The sequence below is a fragment of the Tyto alba genome, unplaced genomic scaffold (genome assembly GCF_018691265.1).
Source record: "Tyto alba isolate M040663 unplaced genomic scaffold, T.alba_DEE_v4.0 Super-Scaffold_45, whole genome shotgun sequence".
Taxonomy (NCBI): Eukaryota; Metazoa; Chordata; class Aves; order Strigiformes; family Tytonidae; genus Tyto; species Tyto alba.
Genome location: NW_024881321.1, coordinates 37334545 through 37354250, shown reverse-complemented (window position 1 = coordinate 37354250; position 19706 = coordinate 37334545). Strand labels below are relative to the sequence as shown.

At 38.4% G+C, this 19706-nt stretch overlaps 1 protein-coding gene across 3 annotated transcripts in view; it reads right to left on the bottom strand.

Annotated features, from left to right (window-relative positions):
* Nucleotides 1-19706, bottom strand: part of TMCO3 (transmembrane and coiled-coil domains 3) — a 36338-nt gene that overhangs the window by 13650 nt on the left and 2982 nt on the right. For all 3 annotated transcript variants that reach the window (XR_006166796.1, XM_042806135.1, XM_032996983.2), the window contains exons 2-9: nt 19157-19699; nt 14260-14439; nt 9636-9827; nt 8711-8839; nt 5774-5866; nt 4403-4589; nt 3362-3479; nt 2615-2810 (exon numbers count right to left, since the gene is read on the bottom strand). Coding sequence is in view for 2 of the 3 variants with exons in the window: in XM_042806135.1 (XP_042662069.1) it covers nt 2615-2810; nt 3362-3479; nt 4403-4589; nt 5774-5866; nt 8711-8839; nt 9636-9827; nt 14260-14439; nt 19157-19603 (1542 nt within the window). In the remaining variant the exon portion in view is untranslated. The remainder of the gene's footprint in view (nt 1-2614; nt 2811-3361; nt 3480-4402; nt 4590-5773; nt 5867-8710; nt 8840-9635; nt 9828-14259; nt 14440-19156; nt 19700-19706) is intronic.

Here is a 19706-nt window from a genome sequence, read left to right as displayed (position 1 = left end):
ACTGATAACAAGGTACATCACTGAAAGATGCACAACTATGTCTCAAAGTCTGCTAGACTGTTACAGGATTGGCACTTGATACAATCCCCCCCAGCCAGTTGAGGGACAAAAGGGAGGGGAATTTCAGTTCCATCTGAGAGTACCTGGGATGACAAAGAGGTATTTTAAGCTCCAAATTTTGGTAAAATATCTCATCTTCAAGATTTGTTGGACCTCTTTTACTCTGTTAGTTTATCAAGAAGAGATGTATTTAAGATCCTGTGTCAGATTTAATGACTTACAACGTTATCCAAGTGAGCCAAGCAGTTCAGAAATGCTCAAAAGTCACTTCCATACAGGAAGTTCCTCAGCTGACAGGATAATCCTTACATTAAAATTGCTTACTCACACTGCAGTATAGGAACCTCTTCTACCCTATCCTCCCCTCTTGGTTTTCCATATGGAATTTGTCCTCATTGGTAGAAAAATGGCATTTCTTGTTTAATTATTCATCTGAGATTTTCAAACACAGGAAACAAGTAAAATAAGTTTATATATAACGTGCATTACATGTGCTTGTGTTACAGGTGAGCCCCAATACAGGATAAACTTAGGTGGACCCCAGAAATTCAGTCAACCCTGAAGTACATAACAAGTAACTGTATGCATGCAGCAGGAACATCTTATCATTCCTGCCCACGTTGTCATGTAGTGGAAAGGATGTGGCTTGCAGAATAACTCACATGCTAAATAGAGAGTTAGAAGATTTTGTTTAAAAACATCCCTCAAGTTTTCTAAATGCAGCCACAGAGTCATCTTTGGTCAAGGCCACTAAATATGCACTCTTATTCCTCCCTCTACAAACTCAAAAGCTTTTTTAGAATTACACCAGTATGAAAAATTCTGTTTGCAGATAATTATGCAAACTCCCTCAATATTTAGGTGTTCTTTTCCAAGGAGAAAGATCTTTGCAGGAACCATGACAGTTTAATCGTTTTCCTACCTGGCACCCAAAAACCTTACTTATCCCTTCCAAATACATGCGACACTTTTTCAAATGAGATTGTCATCCCCCATCTTATCTTTTTATTCCTGACACAGTAGGGCATCTGTACCAATTAAGATTTTTTTTCCAGAACATTTGTTTGTTGAGCTGTTCAACTGGACAAGCAAATACTTTTTTGGTTTTGTTTGTTTTTTTTTTTTTTTTCATTATTGGGGTTTTTTTAAGTCTTTGTGCTCAAACCACAACTTGCAGCATTACTATAATGAATGTATCGGTGTCAGTGAATATCAAGCATCTCAACTGGTTTACTGAGGTTACATGCAGTATCCTTTGTACTGTTCCCTTTGATACATTATTTATCAACTTTAAAAGGAAAATTGTTTTCACTTAAAGTACACAATATTAGCCCCTTCACAAATGTTTCCCATGCTGAAGAAGCATTCTGTTTTGCAGTATGAATCCAACACACTCAAACATACTCTCCCTCAGGTCTGTATACACACATATATTATGTAAAGTCATGGAGACAAACTCCATGTACATTTGATACATGATTTGGGCACAATTCACCCACTTCAATCAGATGAGTCTATGTAGGCCATATTTTTAATGAAAGAAAGACTGCTGCTGGATACTATAGTATTTTATGCAACTCTTGTGGTTTGGTGGTTGTTTTTTATTGAAGTTGGTCTACAAATGTTATGTCTGCTTGTTAGACAGTAAATAGGAAAAGTTAGTTTTGTTCCTTTGCTTATCACGTAACACATTTGGAATATGAAAAGGGATGGCATTTTTAACCTACAATAGAAATCAACAAATTCTAAAGCTATGCTCTCACTAACTTTCTTGACCTTCTTCCTGAAGGAGGTCAGCTTTCTCTGTTGGACTTGCAATAATTAAGCAAGTACCCCTAGAAAAAAAAAGCACACGCATAGGAACTTTCTGGGATAATTTTTCTCAGAAATTCTAAAGAGGACATAACAATCTGCACATCCAGGATAATGGGAGTTTCAAACCCACAACATTATCAGCAACTGTCACATTCTGTTCTCCAGCAGAATAGTTTTTCATAGGGCTGAAACGTGAGATAGAAACAAATAGAAGAAAAGATTCAGAGGAAAATGAACCAGACCCAAAAGGGGTATCAAAATCTATGAACCTTAAGGCATTTCTCTACTTTCTCAACTTCTTCCCAAGCTGTTTATCTCCCATAGAAAAATAAAATTACAATAAAAAACATGTTGAGAATTTGCTATTGAAAAGTAACTTGTGAGCAAATGTCACAATCAGCCACTATCAGTATCTCAAAACCCATCCTGAATTATTTTCAAATGCAAGAAGTAGCCCAAAATTAAAACTGGAATCCTGATTCTCTAATGGGCTGTATTAAGAGTTACCAGCAGAAGTTGAGCTGATTGACATTCAGATTTTATCTCTTCTTACTCATCTATGCTGTAATGCATGAATCATCTGTGCATTTGGGGTTTGTTTTAAAACATTTGAAAACCAAATAATTAACTACAGAAGAGGTACATGGATATGCAATAACATTAAGTGCAATGGTTTTGGTGGTACTGATGCAGTAAACTACCACAGGTATCAGAATGTTTTATTAATTTAAAAGATTACCGTTAACATAAGGAAGATGAATGCAGTTATTCCTAGAATGAGGATTTCTTTATTCCCTTTGCTTTCTGCATGCAACTTGCGATAATACGGTCCTATGAGATAAGTCTTTATAACAAGACATATAAGAAAAACAGCAGCCAGAGAAAAGAGAATTTGGCCAATCAGTATCAGTATTCTCAGTATTTCCTTGAAAATGCTGGAAAAGAAGAACAAACAAAACATTTCTTTCAAGTGCTCTCAAGCCTCCCAACCAGTTCCCCTTAAGTGAAAAGATCTAATTCCACAGATGTTCAAACTCAGTAGCTACAGTAAGATATTTAGATACATTAGTAAACAAGCTGAATACTAAATCTGCTGAATGCCCAGCAATCTCTTTTACAGCCTAGAATTTACTTCCATGTTGACTGATCTTCAAGGTAAGCCATCAGGCTCAATAATATTATCACACAGTCTTTGACAAAAATGTGTCTTGGGGGAATAAAGTAATTGAAAAAATGAACTTATTTTTTTACAATAACAAACTTCTTACTACAAATTTTAAGTACTGGACAAGACTAAGGCACCTAGAGCAGAAAGAATATCCTCGTACAACATGACAAGTACAAATAGTGAAAGGAACTCACGGAACAGAGGGCATATATTTCACGGAACTGAAATTAACTGTAGTGCTCTCATATTCATAAAGGTGATCTATATACTAATTGGAAGGGGGTGGGGGGGAAAATATATACAATAATTTTTTTTTACCTGGAATATGTGCTCACTCCTGCTTGAATAAGTGTAGGCATGACAGCTATAAATAAACCAAGCTGCACATCCTGCATCACCAACATGCCAAGTAGTACGCTGCTGTAGTCAATATCCCCTGTACACCAACAAATCAGTCATGGAAACATTAACCAGAATCTATGAATGCTCCCAGTGCTCAGAAATCTAGAAATGCCTTAATCAAATGGAGGCTAAGCATAGTTCTCAATGGCGTGAGGTCACTCAATGCATTTCCCCACTACTCGGTAAATTAAAATATAAAGACATATTAAAAATTCAAATAAAATATTCAAAATAAGTTTCTGTTACACAATAAAAATACAGGCTTTGCTTAGCAATTAAGCACAAGTTATGCATTTACTGGAACTCCTTTCCTGAAAGCATACAGTCTTTAGAATAACAGACACATGTAAGAGCCAGCATGTGTAAAATATATGCTCTGAATTTCGGCATTAGAATATGAATATTCTAGGGGGTGGGGGAGAACTTTAATGCAGTACGTATGAGGGAGGTTTAAGGGGAAGAAAGCATGACAGCAAAACTTCTGAAAGGAAACATTTAGAAGTCTTTGAGAAGCTAGCAATATGGCACTTGAAGGTACTTATCTGAAGAGCTGTTAGCTATGAAAGACTACCTGAGCTGGCCTTAGTTTGCTGAAGAAGGATGTTAAGTAATTAAGTTCACCCTGCTGCCCTGATGACAGACTGGTAGTAATGGTCTAACCTGGTAACCTCTCAAAAAGCACAAGGATTCCAGCCCCTCAGTGAAGTCAATTCTTAACGTGGAGAGTACTGATTTGGCTACACTGTCTTTCTCTAAAAGAAGACTGGCTATGTAAATAGCAGGTACACCTCTTAACAAGAATATACACAACACTGAGCAGTGTTAAAAGAAAATGATTGCTCGTAAATCAGACTTAACAGTTGGTTTTGTCTTGTTTCTCTTGTAATATCACAAAATCAACTTATTTCAGATGTTACTGTAGATACTACAGTAGTCCATATGTAAAATCATACTTACCTTCTTTATCACCTCGAACACTACCTGCAAGAAATCTTGACACCAATGGCGTGCTTGATAAAGATAAACAAGTAGAAATGAAGACACTTTGTGTTGGTCTAATCTGGAGCAAGTGTCCCCACAGTAAACCAAAGGCAATCATCAGAACCGTCATGTAGCATGGTCCTTGCAATGATATTTTCCAGACCTTGGGAAGAAAACAAGTTCTTATGATCAAGTCTGATGACACTTTCCTCACTGATAAGTTACAGTGATTTTCAGCACAAATAAGCAGTTAAAGATGCATAATTTGGGGCTGCAGTGCTGGGCTGCAAAAGTGATGGGCTGTCATCCTATACCTCCTAGAACTCTGAAGTTGTTATGCCTAGTAGACGGTCTATGCCAGAAGGCTTGTTACCAGAAATTAGGTAAATCTCCTAGACCTCTCAGACAAATTAAGGGCCAAAGGTCCAGTATGGGCTGAAATATATTAAAATCATCAAATGGAAGACCAGTTATTTGATATGATTCCTGGGTGGGGAAAAAATGAGAGTGGCAAAGACCATCATCAATACCAGCAACCTGCTCCACACTAGTGCGCGCACAATTCTGAAGTAGCAATTTATATACTACAGTTTAGGAACTCCTGAATTACTGACTCTTATCTTTGACTATAGATGGACTAGGAACAGCAGGTTAAGCCGAATGCTCATAAATTTTAACACACTTCACTTAAAACTTTTATGGTCTCATGAACTCACAATCATCAGTTTAGGAACAAATCACACAATGTAACTCTTTACATGCATACAGTCTTTACATATTTTGCAGCAGTATTTTCCACTATTAAAATTCTAGCTGGTTTATAACTTCTTTTTTTTAAAAAAAAAAATTAAGACCAAAAGAAGCTTGTAGTTTTTTGCTGATTCCTGATGGCCACATCATGTAATATTCCAGATTGTGCTAACATATTTGCATAATCAGTTTATTAGCCAGTACAATATGTATCATCAATTCAATATGCAGTACTTAAACTGAATTTTTTTTATAACAGGACTGGCAAATATCACTGGACACTCCAGAACAGCAACTGCATGTTACTGCATGTTAAAGCAGAGATGGATTGCCAAAAATTGTGTGAGATTTTTCTAGTAATCAAATTGTTTTACTAAAATGAAGAGGAATAGCAAAGTTGGGGGATTTTTTTGAGACACCTAATAAATAATGCATTCTGTTCTGAGTTAAACAGAAGAGGCAAATGTCATATTTGTCTTTGCAAAAATGTACAAAGTTACACCAGTATATAGGAAGAGAATAAAAATCTGAAATATAACCGGTAACTTGAACATTAGCAATTAAATCCTGTAATGTAGAGGTATTATACAAAAATACCTTTCTTAATCTTTCAGGAGAAAATTCCAGACCAACTAGAAAGAGAGTGAAGAATACCCCAAACTCTCCTAATGTCTCCACCTGTACAATAGACTTTAAAAAAAAAAAAAAAAAAAAGTCAGAGCACAGCAGTCTACTTATAATACAAATTACAAGTCCACTTACAAAACAAATTGTTTCTCATTATGTTTCCATAGGTAGTTCACTCGTTGGTTATACAAGATAAGAAATTTCCTCCGCGACTTTAGGGTTTAAACATTTTTCCCATCACCTGGCTGCTAACTAGATAATTTGGTTGGACAGTACTGGTCACCCAAACCACATTTTCATTGATCTAAGTAAGCTTGCATTCTTGTTCAAAATAAATAGGTTATGTTTCATGCATATGCTATTAAATCCCCAAATCTTGCATTCCAGAAGTTACTTCTGGCTAGTTATTTTATTGGTCTATTGGTATGATCATTCTGTTAAACTGTAGTTGCTGTTCTGCTCTCCATCCCATAGACTCCACGCATCCACCTCTCAGAGCAGTACAACCACCAGCCTTTCCACTTCAGAGAGAAGGGTGCAACAGCAAGAAAAGTGGTTTTCTTCCTTGACACAACAGAAAAAGGGGGCTATAGCTAGCTGGCAACTGGACACCAGCAGTGTTCCTCAGGGTTCAATTCTAGGGCCAGTGCCATTCAATATATTTATCGAGAGTCTGGATGCAAGAGTTGAATGCACTATTAGCAAGTTTGCAGATGATACCAGACTGGGAGGTGCTTTTGACTCTCTTGAGGAACAAGAGGCCCTGCAGAGGGATGTAGATAGACTGGAACATTGGAAATGATTAATGAGATTAAATTTTAGAAGTCCAAATGCCATATTCTGTACCTACGATTGAGTGATGCCAGGCACAAGTATAAATTGGGAGAGGAGTGGCTGGAGAGCAGCCCTGCAGACAGGGATGTGGGGGAGCTGGTCGGCAGCAGGCTCAATACGAGTCAGCAGTGAGCCCTGGCAGCCAGGGGGGCAAACCCCATCCTGGGGTGCCTCCAACTCAGCATAACCAGCCGGTCACAAGCGGTGATTATCCCGCTGTATTCAGCGTCGGTGCGGCCTCACCGGGAGTGCTGCGTGCGGTTCTGGGCCCCGCAGTTTAGGAAGGCTGTGAAGGTCCTGGAATGTGTCCAGGGGAGGGCAGCCAAGCTGGTGACAGGGCTGGAAGGCATGTCCTGTGAGGGACAGCTAAGGACCTCGTAGGCTTGTCTAGTTTGGAGAAAAGGAGGCTGAGGGGCGACCTCATTGCTCTCCACAGCTGCCTGAGGAGGGGAAGAAGTGGAAAGAGAGGTGCTGAGCTCTTCTCCCTGGGACCCAGTGTGACAGGGCACGTGGGAATGGTTCAGAGCTGTGCCGGGGAAGGTTCAGACTGGACACTGGGAAGCATTTTTTTACCTAGAGGGTAGTCAAACGCTAGAACAGGCTTCCTGGAAAGGTGGTCAATGCCCCAAGCCTGTCCGTGTTTAAGAGGCGTTTGGGCAATGCCCTTAACAGCATGCTTTGGCTTTTGGTCAGCCCTGAACTGGTCAGGCAGTTGGACTAGATGATCATGGTAGGACCCTTCCAACTGAAATAGTCTATTCTATTCTAAAAACCTAACATTTCTTTACTATGTATTTACTGCCCAGAGCAGAAGAGGACAGGGTCTACCATCAATCATAGAGAAGTAGAGACAGAAACTATCTTCCCTGCCAGATTAGAATCTGTCTGCTGCCTCAGTTCCTCTGACATTCAACTTTTTTATGAAACACAGAAGAGACAAAAGGAGAGAGCACACATGAGAGAGACCCAGTCAACGTGAACATTATCCAGATGAATAATGTTTAATCACAGGTCTACAAGAAACCAGCAGCTCACTGAGAAACTGTCTTAAAGAAACTTCTCTCATGTCTGTTCTGACCATATCACCTTCCTCAGTATATGTCTCTGAAAATTCATTGCTGAACTTCTTTATAATACCAAGCTTACAAACTTGTTTCTCAGTCTAAGTGGTCAAGCTCTCCAGACCTTCTCAAACAAGAAGTTATGCATGACACAAAGGTTGTTATTTAATCTGAATTTTAGAATAGGAAATTTTGAAACTGTAGTATTTCTCTTCAGAGATTGACAAAATCCTACAGTTTCTACTCACCCCTACTTACTTCTGAGCCCAACAGTCATTTTCAACAAAAGTCCACATAAGAGCAGATGTTGCAAAGACAGTAAGTTCCAAGCAGTTACGTGAATATCAATGTAATAGACACGTGCAACTTAACCAGACATTAACATGTGTTCTGTTTTGCCTGCTGGCTAAACAATCTGTTAATGCAGACCAGACCACTAATCAAAACATGTGCTTTGTCTAGCCAACCACAGCCCATGGTTTCACATGAGCTAGTAATCAGGGTACACGTGACAGAGCTAAAAAGGTTGAAGAGACTTCAGGAATGTAGGCAGGGGACTGGAAAAGAACTAGGGTGACTAAGATGGATGAAAGAGCTACAGAGATGCAAAATAACTCTCAAAGAAGCCAAGTTATGCTACTCGACACTTCCCCCACCGTCAACACTGGTTTTTTGCAAGTTTCTGAATATTTGATGTCATTTACATAATTTGGCTCTCAAATATGATGCTTTATGAAAAAAAACAAACAATCAAAAAAAAAACACAATAGACAAATTTCAGCTTTCACTTTCAACAATTGCTTGTATCATGATTATATAGGAGAAAAAAGATTGAAAACAAAGTGATTCAAAGACATAAAATTTTAAGGCCTCATTTTGCAAAGGTCCAAGTTTGGGGAGGTTTTTTTTATTGTTTTAAATACATTTGAGGTTGGCAATACCACATTCTTTTGAAACCACTTTTAAATATTTCAACAAATTAAATGAGTCAAGAAGCAACTTGAACACTTACTTTGATACTATTTAGTCCTGATGGTCCTAAGAGTACTCCACAGATGATATACCCAAACATGGTTGGCAATCCTATTGTTGTGCACAGCCAGCCACATGGCAAAGACAACATTCCTATTGTCACAATATCCTAAATATGTAAGATTTACAAATGTGTTAATATAAAGGACATGCAAATTTGTGATGAAATTAAAGATTATTATCTTTCAAAAGATAAATGGCATTGTAAAAGTAAATGTAGGATACTGTCTGTGGAAAGAAAATACAAGTTCAGTAAACTAACCTGAACACTTTGTTGTAGGTGTTAAGCATTGCAATGTTGCAGATGAAGTACTAACCTTAAGTAATTGGTAGCTCTGGGGACTTTTGATCAAGTTATTAAATATTTTAAATACATTATAAGAAGTAGACAGTTTCCTGGGGAATGACACCTTGCATTAAAACAAAATGGGGAAACAGATCCAGTTTAATTTTTTTTTTTTTAATCCCAATCTAGTTATTCTTCATGAAGCACAAATACAATAAAAAACTTGTTGATATTTTCCAGCATCCCTTTTTCCATCATGAGACAAACAGATAAACTCTCTCTAGTGACAACATACAAGTGGCTTATGAGGGATAGTAGTAGCTTGCCTTAATGCTGTGCAGTCCAAGACAGGGAATGATGCCCCAAAGTTGCAACAAGTTAAATCAAATTAAAAAAGATAGGATTAATGTGGCATCACAATCAGTCTTGTGAAGACTACACTAGGAGTAGGGGAGACATCGGCCAGATCACCAACAGACTGGGGAATCATGAATGCTAGGGTAACTTTAGAGGACAAATGCTGAAACCATATTTAATTAAATCAAGCAGTACTGGAATGAAAACTAGTGGGACTAGATCTTACCAAAACAAACGACAAGACTGTCTCTAAAATCATTACCTTTATGAAATGATGATCAGCACGAGGAATGGTTGAATCTCTGGGCTTGGTAAGGATATACTGATTGTTCTGGGAATCAATAAGCATACTAAGACCTAAGTCATCCTCTACTTCTCTTTTTGAAGCATTTCTTTTGGAGTTAGCCTCATCTTCTTCCACCCGCAAAACTGCTTCAAAGTTTACACCTCTTACCTGTAAGAAAGCAAATAACAAAAATAAAAAAAAAAAAGGGGGAGGGGGGTGTCAATGAAGCATACATTCAAAAGGGAAAGACTATTAGCTGTGCTTGAAGTTTTTCCAGAATATGTTGACAATGGATAAAAATACTGCAGTTTCTTCTTAGAGAAGCCTTCCGGTCTCTTCATCAAAACCTGATGTCCATAACTAAAAAGACTACAATTAGCTTTACATTTTTAAAAACAAGGGGTTTGCCAGACCTCTTTAGACAAGTTGTCCAACTAAAAAATATAGACAGGGTTTTAAAACTGTAAAATTCCAATTCAGTATTTTCAATTGCATCTAATCTGAAATATTTTTTTTAAAAAAGTTTTATCACAGTTAGAACACAAAGTGTTGGATTGAAATGTAACATTTTATTCCCTTGAACAAAACCAATTATAGATAACAAAGTGATATTCAGTTCACAAAAATCTGAAATAAAGACTGCATTCCAAGTCAAGAAAAAGTCACTGCACTGTAAATGTAAAGGAAACAGGATAAGAACTGTTTCCACATAGCTCTGCCTTCAGTGCCTGTAATTACAAAGTGGAAGACACTCGGATGATTTCATTACTCGCTGTATTTTAAGTAATGTAGATTTTACCAATATTCAGAAACAGTTAAGGTTGTTACTTCTTTTAGAATCCAGTGAAGAAAGTAGGCTGTTGTCATTCCAATGACTCATTACAAAAGATTCAACTTTTCTGGATTTCTGTATTTTGCCCAAGCAACTCCCCAATTTAATGAAGAAATGCATTCACGTAAACTATCTATAAAACAATCTCCTATTTTTCTTTGCTGATTCCCCAGCATATTTCTCCAAACTGTTCAAATAAATATTGCATTTGCAATGTTTAATATTTAACCTACACTTTTTATACTTTTCTTCCACTCCTCACATTCACGTGTATGTGTGGATAATTAAATAAAAACTTTTACTGTGGGAATGACCTCTTCCCCTGTTTTTGTACATCATGCAATATGACGGGCCTCTAACGAATTGGAAGTCACTATGAATCAGACAGAGAGGGGAAAAAAAGGAATGTGAAACAAATTAGGAAGTTTGCAGAACGATTTAGAAGCATAAAATAGCTGCTTCAAATATCAGCATTTTTAGCTGTTGGGAGTAAGAGGCTGATGACCATTTTCTTTTTATGCATTATGTCACCAGGAGACCACTGAGCTTCGTGCAGTCCACTATTGTCCGCTGCTGCTGTTCTACATGGGCACCAGTGATGCAGCCAGAAGCAGTCTGAGGAGTGTCAAGAGGGATTACAGAGCCCTGGGAGCGGCTGTAAGGGACTCTGGAGTGCAGGTAATTTTTTCATCAATCCTCCCGGGTCAAAGGGAAGGGGTTTGAAAGGGCCAGTCAAATCTGGTGAATCAACAAATGGTTACAGAACTGGTGCCACAGGCAGAGCTTTGGCTACTTAGACCACAGGGCTCGCTTTGAGAAACTTAGTCTGCTGCAGGCTGATGAGGTCCATCTGTCAAAATGGGAAAAGCATCTTCAGTCACAGGCTTGCCAAACTGGTGAAGAGGGCTTTAATCTAAAGTTGCCAGGAGAGGGGAATCTCAACCCATCGCACTCCTACCTCTTTGATGCCAGTGCCAGCAATAGATGCCCAGAGCCATACAAGGGTATGCAGCAATAGAACAAGGGGTAATGGCTTTAGACTGAAAGAGGGTAGATTTAGATTAGATACAAGGAAGGAATTGTTTACTGTGAGACACTGGCCCAGGGTGCCCAGAGCAGCTGTGGCTGCCCCCTCCCTGGAAGGGTTCCAGGCCAGGTTGGACGGGGCTGGGAGCCCCCTGGGCTGGGGGAAGGGGGCCCTGCCCGGGGCAGGGGGGTGGGACTGGATGGTCTTTAAGGTCCCTTCCAACCCAAACCATTCCATGAAAGTTATCTTTTCCCCATTTTTGCTCATAACCTGTCTTTTTATATACATTTTGCCTTTACTTTCCTAAACTCCCTACTTACCAGGCTGTTTTGCATTCTAGAATGATGTGTCCGTTGCCAAGTCTAAGAGACCAAACCATGGTTTCACGTTTTCAGCTGATGGGAGAAAGCAGGAGCAGCTGCGTGCAGTACATGCAAACTATTCTCACAGTATTGGAGCAAAGAAGAAAGGCTTCCCCACAGTCAGCAAACATGAAGAACTGTTTCTAATCAAAATACACAGTAAGTGCCCAGTCCTACTGTTTTCCTGTCATCTTTGCTCCCGAGCCCTCTCCCACATCCTCGTCAATACTCCAGGGATACTAAAACAGAGCTTAGAGCTTACTGTTAAGTGCTAGCTCTGCAATATAAAACATACTTTACACTGACTTCCACACTGGAATTATTTCAGTGTTCAGTACAGTATCCCCATCTTGCAGATGACTATTACTTTGCCTAAAACCCGAAATGCTAGTAAGTCAACATCTGTTCTAGTATCTTCTTGTGAATTTAATGTTATGACATCAGCACTAGTGTTCAGTGAGCAAAATTATCTTATAAAATACATCAGCAGTGAAGTGTCTACTTTGAAGCTCTGGAACTCCAAATTCGTACAGAGTTTGTTATATGTTCCTTCGTGCTTTGTAGCTTGCGTGTCTGGAATCTAAACAAACTTCTCTGCATCAAAATTTTAAAAGTATCAAAAGCAATGCAATTCAAAAAATACATTCCTCATCCAGTGGAGTTCACAGTACAGGTCAGAAACAATATTAGGAAAAAAGGAAAGATGTTTGTAAGATTAAGACAATTACGAAAAACAATCTTTTTTCTGTGTAATGTATGTAAAAATCATACATTGTGTGGATATTATGATGTATTTTTACTTTTACAAAAGAAAAGGGAACTGACAAAAGACAGACTATTCTAGAACAAGAGGAGATGGCACAGGTTCAAATGAGCTCTTAAATACTAATACATTTGAGGACATAATGAAAGAAAAGAGAATTTTATTTCCTAAAACAGCAGTTCCTAAAAACAGGCTGTACATAACAGAATACAATACAAGACAAGAGTATTTGCGCATTAAGTGGGTTAGCTCAGATTCTTTTTTTTTTCCATTTGTACCTACTATACATCTCTATTTGACTTTATTTTAATAGGAGCTTTTGTATCTTTATCATTAGAGCTCCTTTGTTCTAATGTTCCAGTGCTCTAGCTTAAGAAAAAACACACTATGTTTCTTTCAAAGATGGAGATGTAAACAGTCCTCCAGACTGCATTTCATGATTTGTCTTCTTTCATGACTAGAGACAGAAGCAGAAAACCAGAGAGATGCACTGGAGAAAAAGGATGCGTTGGCATTTTGCCAATTCTCAGGTGTAGCAGAAGAAACCTCATTCCTGCTTTCTCTAAAACGTGCCGTTATACCCCCAGCGGAACAGAAGAGGGCACTCCAGCAAACTCGTCCCTTCCCTGCTGTTGGTCCTGCAAAGGTAGGATCCCCACTGGGTACAACTGCTCCTGAGATCTGGTGTATGAAAAATAAAAAGCCACTTTCAATTGCTCTCAGTACAACTACAAAAAATTGGCCCGGCTCCCTACAGAGAGCAACTGTTTTTCTGTCTCAGCAGAATTCAAGAGCTATGCTCACCTTGGAAGTCAATCTGCAAAACAACAAAAACCTTTCAAGAGCAAAAGCCAAATAAAATTCCAACCCGTGTTCACACAACAGGACCAGTTTAGAGAGTCAGTCTCTGAGGACAGCACAATGGGTCACTAAAACAAACTGACATACTCCCAGCTCCAAATACACACAGCCTTACCCGAAGGATACCATCCATCATGCAACATAAAAACAATGAATGATGCAGATATGCCAAGGTATGAAAAGCAGAGGAAGTCAGACGTGGAAGAAAGCAGCACCATCAACACATTTCAAGTCATTTCCTTGAGCAATATATCTCTTCCCAGGCTGTGAAAACTAAGTGCAAGAATTCTTGTTATCCCATGATCTTCTCAACAAAATGAAAAAGAAAAAACTGGACGCTATGCTTAACGTGGTAACTCCATATCCTGGAAAGTCTAAATATCACTGAACTCGCCGCCACCACCACTGAGATATCGTAACTCTCATGGGCTGCACCAGCGAGACGGACTTCACTTGTCACTATCAAAGTGGCAGCTGCAGGGAGGACTTTCAAATCAAAACAACAGAAATCATCAGCAAAAAGGAATAATTATTCCCATTGGCTCACTCCTAACCAGCAATCATTCTACCACTAAATACTTTCTTCTGTTGAAAGGGAAACAAAAACAAATGCAGAGCCAAAAGTTCTTTGTTTTTTTCAAATAGTCACTAAAATGCTAACAACTATTTAACGCAAGAGAAACACCCCTACAGTGCAAATATCAACTAAAAAAATAAATGCACATGAATGAAAAGACTGAGTCTAAATCACTTACAGATTTGTTGTCATCAAAGGCATGCTCTTCTATTTCTTCTTCCAATCTATCAGCTGCTTTTCTCACATCTTCCAGAATTTCATCAAGCATTGACAGGCTTTTGTTTTGATGCTGCATGTTCTTAAGGGCTTCAACCTGATGTTTTTCTGCTGCTAAGAGTTCGACATATTCCATTTCTTCCTGTCGAATTTTACAACACACAGATAAAGTGCTGGCCAGGCCTTCAAGCAGAAAAACATTTGACATAAATGTACATTTCTTTTGACAGAAAACGTCTTACGAGTGGAATTGCAAAAGCAATACAAACTCTATAATGGTATTTGAAGTTTGCTTTCTCTTGTGCCAGTTTTCACTGGGGGAAGTGGGAAAGAAAAACAACAACCAAACACAATATCCACCAATTGCCTTTTCTAATCCATTAAACTGTAGAGCTGCCCCAAGGTTATGATCCAGAAAATACAAGAAAGAAATTACTTTGAGGAACTCTAGGAAAAATTTCAAAGCCAAGTAAAATTTAGAGCTCAGTGCTTTAGCAGGGAAGCATAATAAACTTAAAAGCATAGCTTTACTAGCTACAACAAACAAACAAATTGGAAAGAAAACCCAATGAAACTTAATTTTATAGGCCATTTTATAAACATGGGAAGAGGTCTGTTTATAGTTTTCAAAAACTACAATAACTGTGGAAACAGCTAAAAAAAAAAAGGCAGTTGGGAGAGAGTACAGATGAGCTGTCAAGCACACTAGCTGAGGTTTCTGTATATGTTTCTCAAGAAGCATCTTTCCTATCAGAAGTAAAATACTTGATTTTGTCTATCTTCTCAGTTTAGGCCTCTTACGAACTTGCATTAATGACTTCTGAAATCCATTTCTAGGCTTCAGAAGTAAGAAAAGAAAAAAGGCTGATGTGGTTTGACATGGTGTAAAAATATTTCAGTAGCTTCCCTAATAAATTTATGATGTTTCATTTCTCTTTGGATGGTTCAGGTTTAAAATAGGAACTAAAAAAGTTTATTTACTGATCAAGCCTGGACTTAACACCTCACCTTCTACATGGTTACGAGATAATAACCATTATACTTTGTGCATTGACAGAGCATAATTTGAGTTTTTTGGAAAAAAGTTGTTTCACTTTGCATGCCTACATTCTTTTAAAGATGCACTGGTTGAGAGAGAGAACTATGAATGAGGAAACATACACAACGGCAGGCTTTTTCCTTTCAGTCAGACTCAGGATGCTGAGAATATTAGAGGAGAGAGACCCTAGATCTGTTCTTTAAGAGAGCCGTTATTATTACCAAGGGAAAAAACAGAACAGGCAAAAACAGAAGCACTCTCTAGGTCAGACTGAATTCCCAGAAAACACAAGTTTCTGTCTCCATTTTAGATGCCTTGCCATACCCACTGAGAAATCAGAACGTAGGTCTCCCTTAGGTTGTACATTTTATCTGCGTACCCCACACAGGTATCTTAGATAACCTGGTTATCTAAAACAGTCCTGAACTCCTGTGTTTCAATAATTGGAGTGTCCCCTCTTCCACACATGTTTGCGGATGGACGTTTTTCCCCTTGAAACCTGCAAGAACATGTATATAATTTAATCAATTCCTTGATGCCAAGGCAAGAGTATGCTCACTACAGCCTGTAACTGTAGCTTAACCCATTTTAAATCCTGACAGTCAGAGGAATACTTCTGGTTGTGATGAAAACACAGAATTGCTGTCTGTTGGTGTTCAGAATTACCATAGTTACACCGGCATGATGAAAATTACCCGGTTCCCAAAATAACTGGAGTTGGGAAAAATGTAACAATGTGTTTGGCCCGATGTCAACTGCTTTAGTTCTTATGCAACACATAAGCAAGAGACACAGTCACTTTCATACAGCCTCAAGGAAAAACATTTCCTCTCTCTTGTTCTCTGCTAGCAGACACTGCTTCAAAGACATAAAAAACAGCCCGCATATGAGCTGCAGATTCTTTCCTCGGTCAGCAACAACTTGGAACATGAGATGGAATTGATAAGGGCTAGGTTCTTTCCCCTCAAAAATGGAACAGGTTTTGGGTGGAGGGAGCCAATCAGTACTTTCTGTCAGCTGAGACAAACAGGCTGACCAGAGCTAAACTGCAGAAAAATAAGTTACACTCTAATTTGCAAGAAGTTAACTTTCTCTGAATAGCAAGGTAGAAGAGCTTTGAAAAAAAATCTGAGTTTAACTAAATTCCTTTAATTAATGAAGAAAGAAGTTTTCGTAGTCTATTAAAATGGCATCTCTGTTTTCACCTACAGCTCAGTGTCACGGCAGTAGAGTGGGACAATCACAGAGAATAGCGTCCATGGAAAGGACAAACCATCTCAAACAGCCTGCTACATGTTGAGCAGAAGCACACGTCAGTACGAACACCGTTCTGCAACTCACGCTGCGACTGGAGACAGCTGATTGCAAGGTACGTACCAAACAAACTTTTAAGCAAGGTAACACAGATAAGGATTGTGCACTAAAAAGGAGACTGGAACACCTAGAAACACATGAGCAAAATGAAATAAAATTAAGTAAGACTTTGGGGCAATGCTGGTTATGAACATGCTGTTGCTCTCTACTATTTAATCAGGGATGAAAAAAGCACATACAGAAGAGGATGCATCTTTTCACTACTTGTGAGTGATTTTTTCCATCAATGTCTAAGTAGTAGGCACCCAAGAAATTAGAAGCTGATAAAAAGTAGGTAAGATTTTGTTGCTTTTTCCTGAACCTCCAGACAGGTTCCTGGAGCAAAGGAAAGCAGAAGCCATCTTCAGTGCTTCTTCCTTCCTCCCCACCCCATTAAAGATTCCTCTATACCTTTTTCCAGCAGCAGAATCAGCAAGAAATGCATCACACATGCATACATATCCCAACACTAAACACCTCCAAATACTTCAGCTCAACAGAAGTAATATGAAGGAAAGAGTCCAGCACCCCCTACAGTCGTTTGTATTTTCCATGCAATCACTTTTTAAAAAATGGAAGGGATGTCTCATGAGTACACCAACAAAGTAATCATTACAATAAAATGGAACTGAAACAAAACTGGAGCTAATGTGTGTCTTCTGAAGTAAGAACAAGCCCAAACAATGTATTCTATGTAATTTTCAACTTTTTTGGTATACCCTTTGTTTCACTTTATGTAACAATTGTAAGGTTAGAACAACAAATATTCTATTTAAATAATAGTATGCGTGACATAAGAAAGAAAGGTGTAAAAAGTTGCTTGTTCAAGTAAATAACTTGGTATGATAAAAAAAAAAAAAGACTAAACAATCCACCTCTGCAGAAGTGAAGTTCTGACAAGACACACATCTAAACCACATCATTATACACACAGGCCTCCTTTTATGAGAAAAATGAGGAAGCACCATTCTCAAGTTCAAGGATAGATTACTTCAGTGTTTTCTAGTAACATTGTCAAGAGTTAGGTAAATGAGAAAAAACGATTCTGGACAGCTTCACTGCTGCTATTTTAAGAGCTCTGATTAAAAAAAAAAAAGTGGAAAATCAAATCATTTTAATGACAATTGCTGCCATTTCTATGCAACAGAAGCTGGCACTACCATTAGTCAATATCAAGGTCACAGTGAACATTTCAGAGGAACACATCTAGATCCAAGCTATTCACTATCCAAATTTGTCATAATTAGTGTTTGTTTTCACTGCATAGACCACTTCAGTCTTCCAAGTCTGCATCCTAACTTCTACTTCCACCAGCCTTTCTTGCCACAATTCACTGCACAGCTTTCTCACACGCAATCTCGTGCCACCTTCACGTTTTAAGATCTGCACATCTCTTACACAAATACCTGTCAGAGATTCTCTCAGCTCAGATCCTACATCTCAATTACATTTTTTTTTCCTTCTCTTGCTCCCATGCACAGGGGCAGCCTTTTCTTTTAGAAGACAGAATACAAAGAAAATTCTTAATATATTCCTCCAGTTGTTGAGGTATAGAGCAAGGAAAAGAGCGATTTAAATGCCAAATCAATTAAATGATATTTTCTCTCAATGGGAGACTTTCAGTACACAGTCTGAGCACTACCAGGTCCAGTAAGTGGTGGCAGATTGTGCACACCCTAACAGCTCTGCACTGACATAGGAACGCAAATCTTCCATGAAGCACCTGCGCTCAACTGTTACTCGCCTGTGCTTTTCTGGGTGAAGTTATCTCAGCCAGCTCTTTCTTGGAAGCACCATTTTCTAAACCTGCACTTCTTAGGCTCGCTATGCTATGCTGAGATTAAAAATCTACTCACCTCATGTTTTACATGTCTATTTTATCTACATCTATACGAATACAGAAATAAAAGGCAAGAAGTCATTCTGTTTACACTGTAGATTTGGGCTGAGCAATTCTCATTTAAGGTGGAAAAAAGTTATTATTTTGCCAATTTATGGCATTATTTCCACTCTGGTAATCCCACTGGTTTATCTAGTGCAACTGTGCTATGTGTACTGACTCACTTTTTGTACTCCTCTCCCTTTAACATAATATTTGCCAATTTATGGCATTATTTCCACTCTGATAATCCCACTGGCTTATCTAGTGCAACTGTGCTATGTGCACTGACTCACTTCTTGTATTCCTTTCCCTTTAATACAATATTTGCCATAGGTTTTATGATTATGCTTAGCTTTGTTTTTAAATAAGAACTATTGACTGTTAGTAAGTTTTAAACTCTACACCAGAATTACTTCTAACTTTACTAATGAGACTACTTTATTCAAAATCCACTTTAAACAGCAAAATATTGCAAGTTCCATGTAGATCCACTTTTTTATCAAAACAGATTGAATCCATGCCATAATAAAATTAAAAACACAATTAGAATATTAATAATCTTGTAATAAACATGAGGGAACTGACCTTAATTGCAGCTTCTCTCAAGGCTTCCAGTCTCTGCCTGCTGCTTTCTTTCATATTTACAACATCTTTGTAATCACCCTGTAGAGCTCTCTGAAGGCCATGGATTGCTTGAAAGACTGAGTTTTCACTTTCATTTAGCTCCTTTTGGAAAATTTCAAAGGTATGCACCTGAAAAAGTTTCTCTTCGTCTGACAGTCCTGCATCCTTCTCAACTGCTCTTATAGCACTTTTTAGTTTGTTGAGAACAACATTCTTTTGGCGAAGAAGACCAGAGAGTTTTCTGCAGCTCTCCAACACCCACTGCTTTCTCTGAGTGATAACAGCTCCTTTCCCACGGTGCAGCTTTATTGCATGCTTTACTACATCTTCACGTTCTGCAGGATTGGCTAACTGGCCACATGGCAGTGAAACCAACGTCCATAGGGAAATAAATCCAGTCGCCTTCATTCTTCACTTTTTGTTGCTGTTGGGAGAAACTGATAATCCACAACTGCTCAAAGCTTTCTGCTACATGGTTTCTGCATCTCCATTACGCATACCACACTGCAAG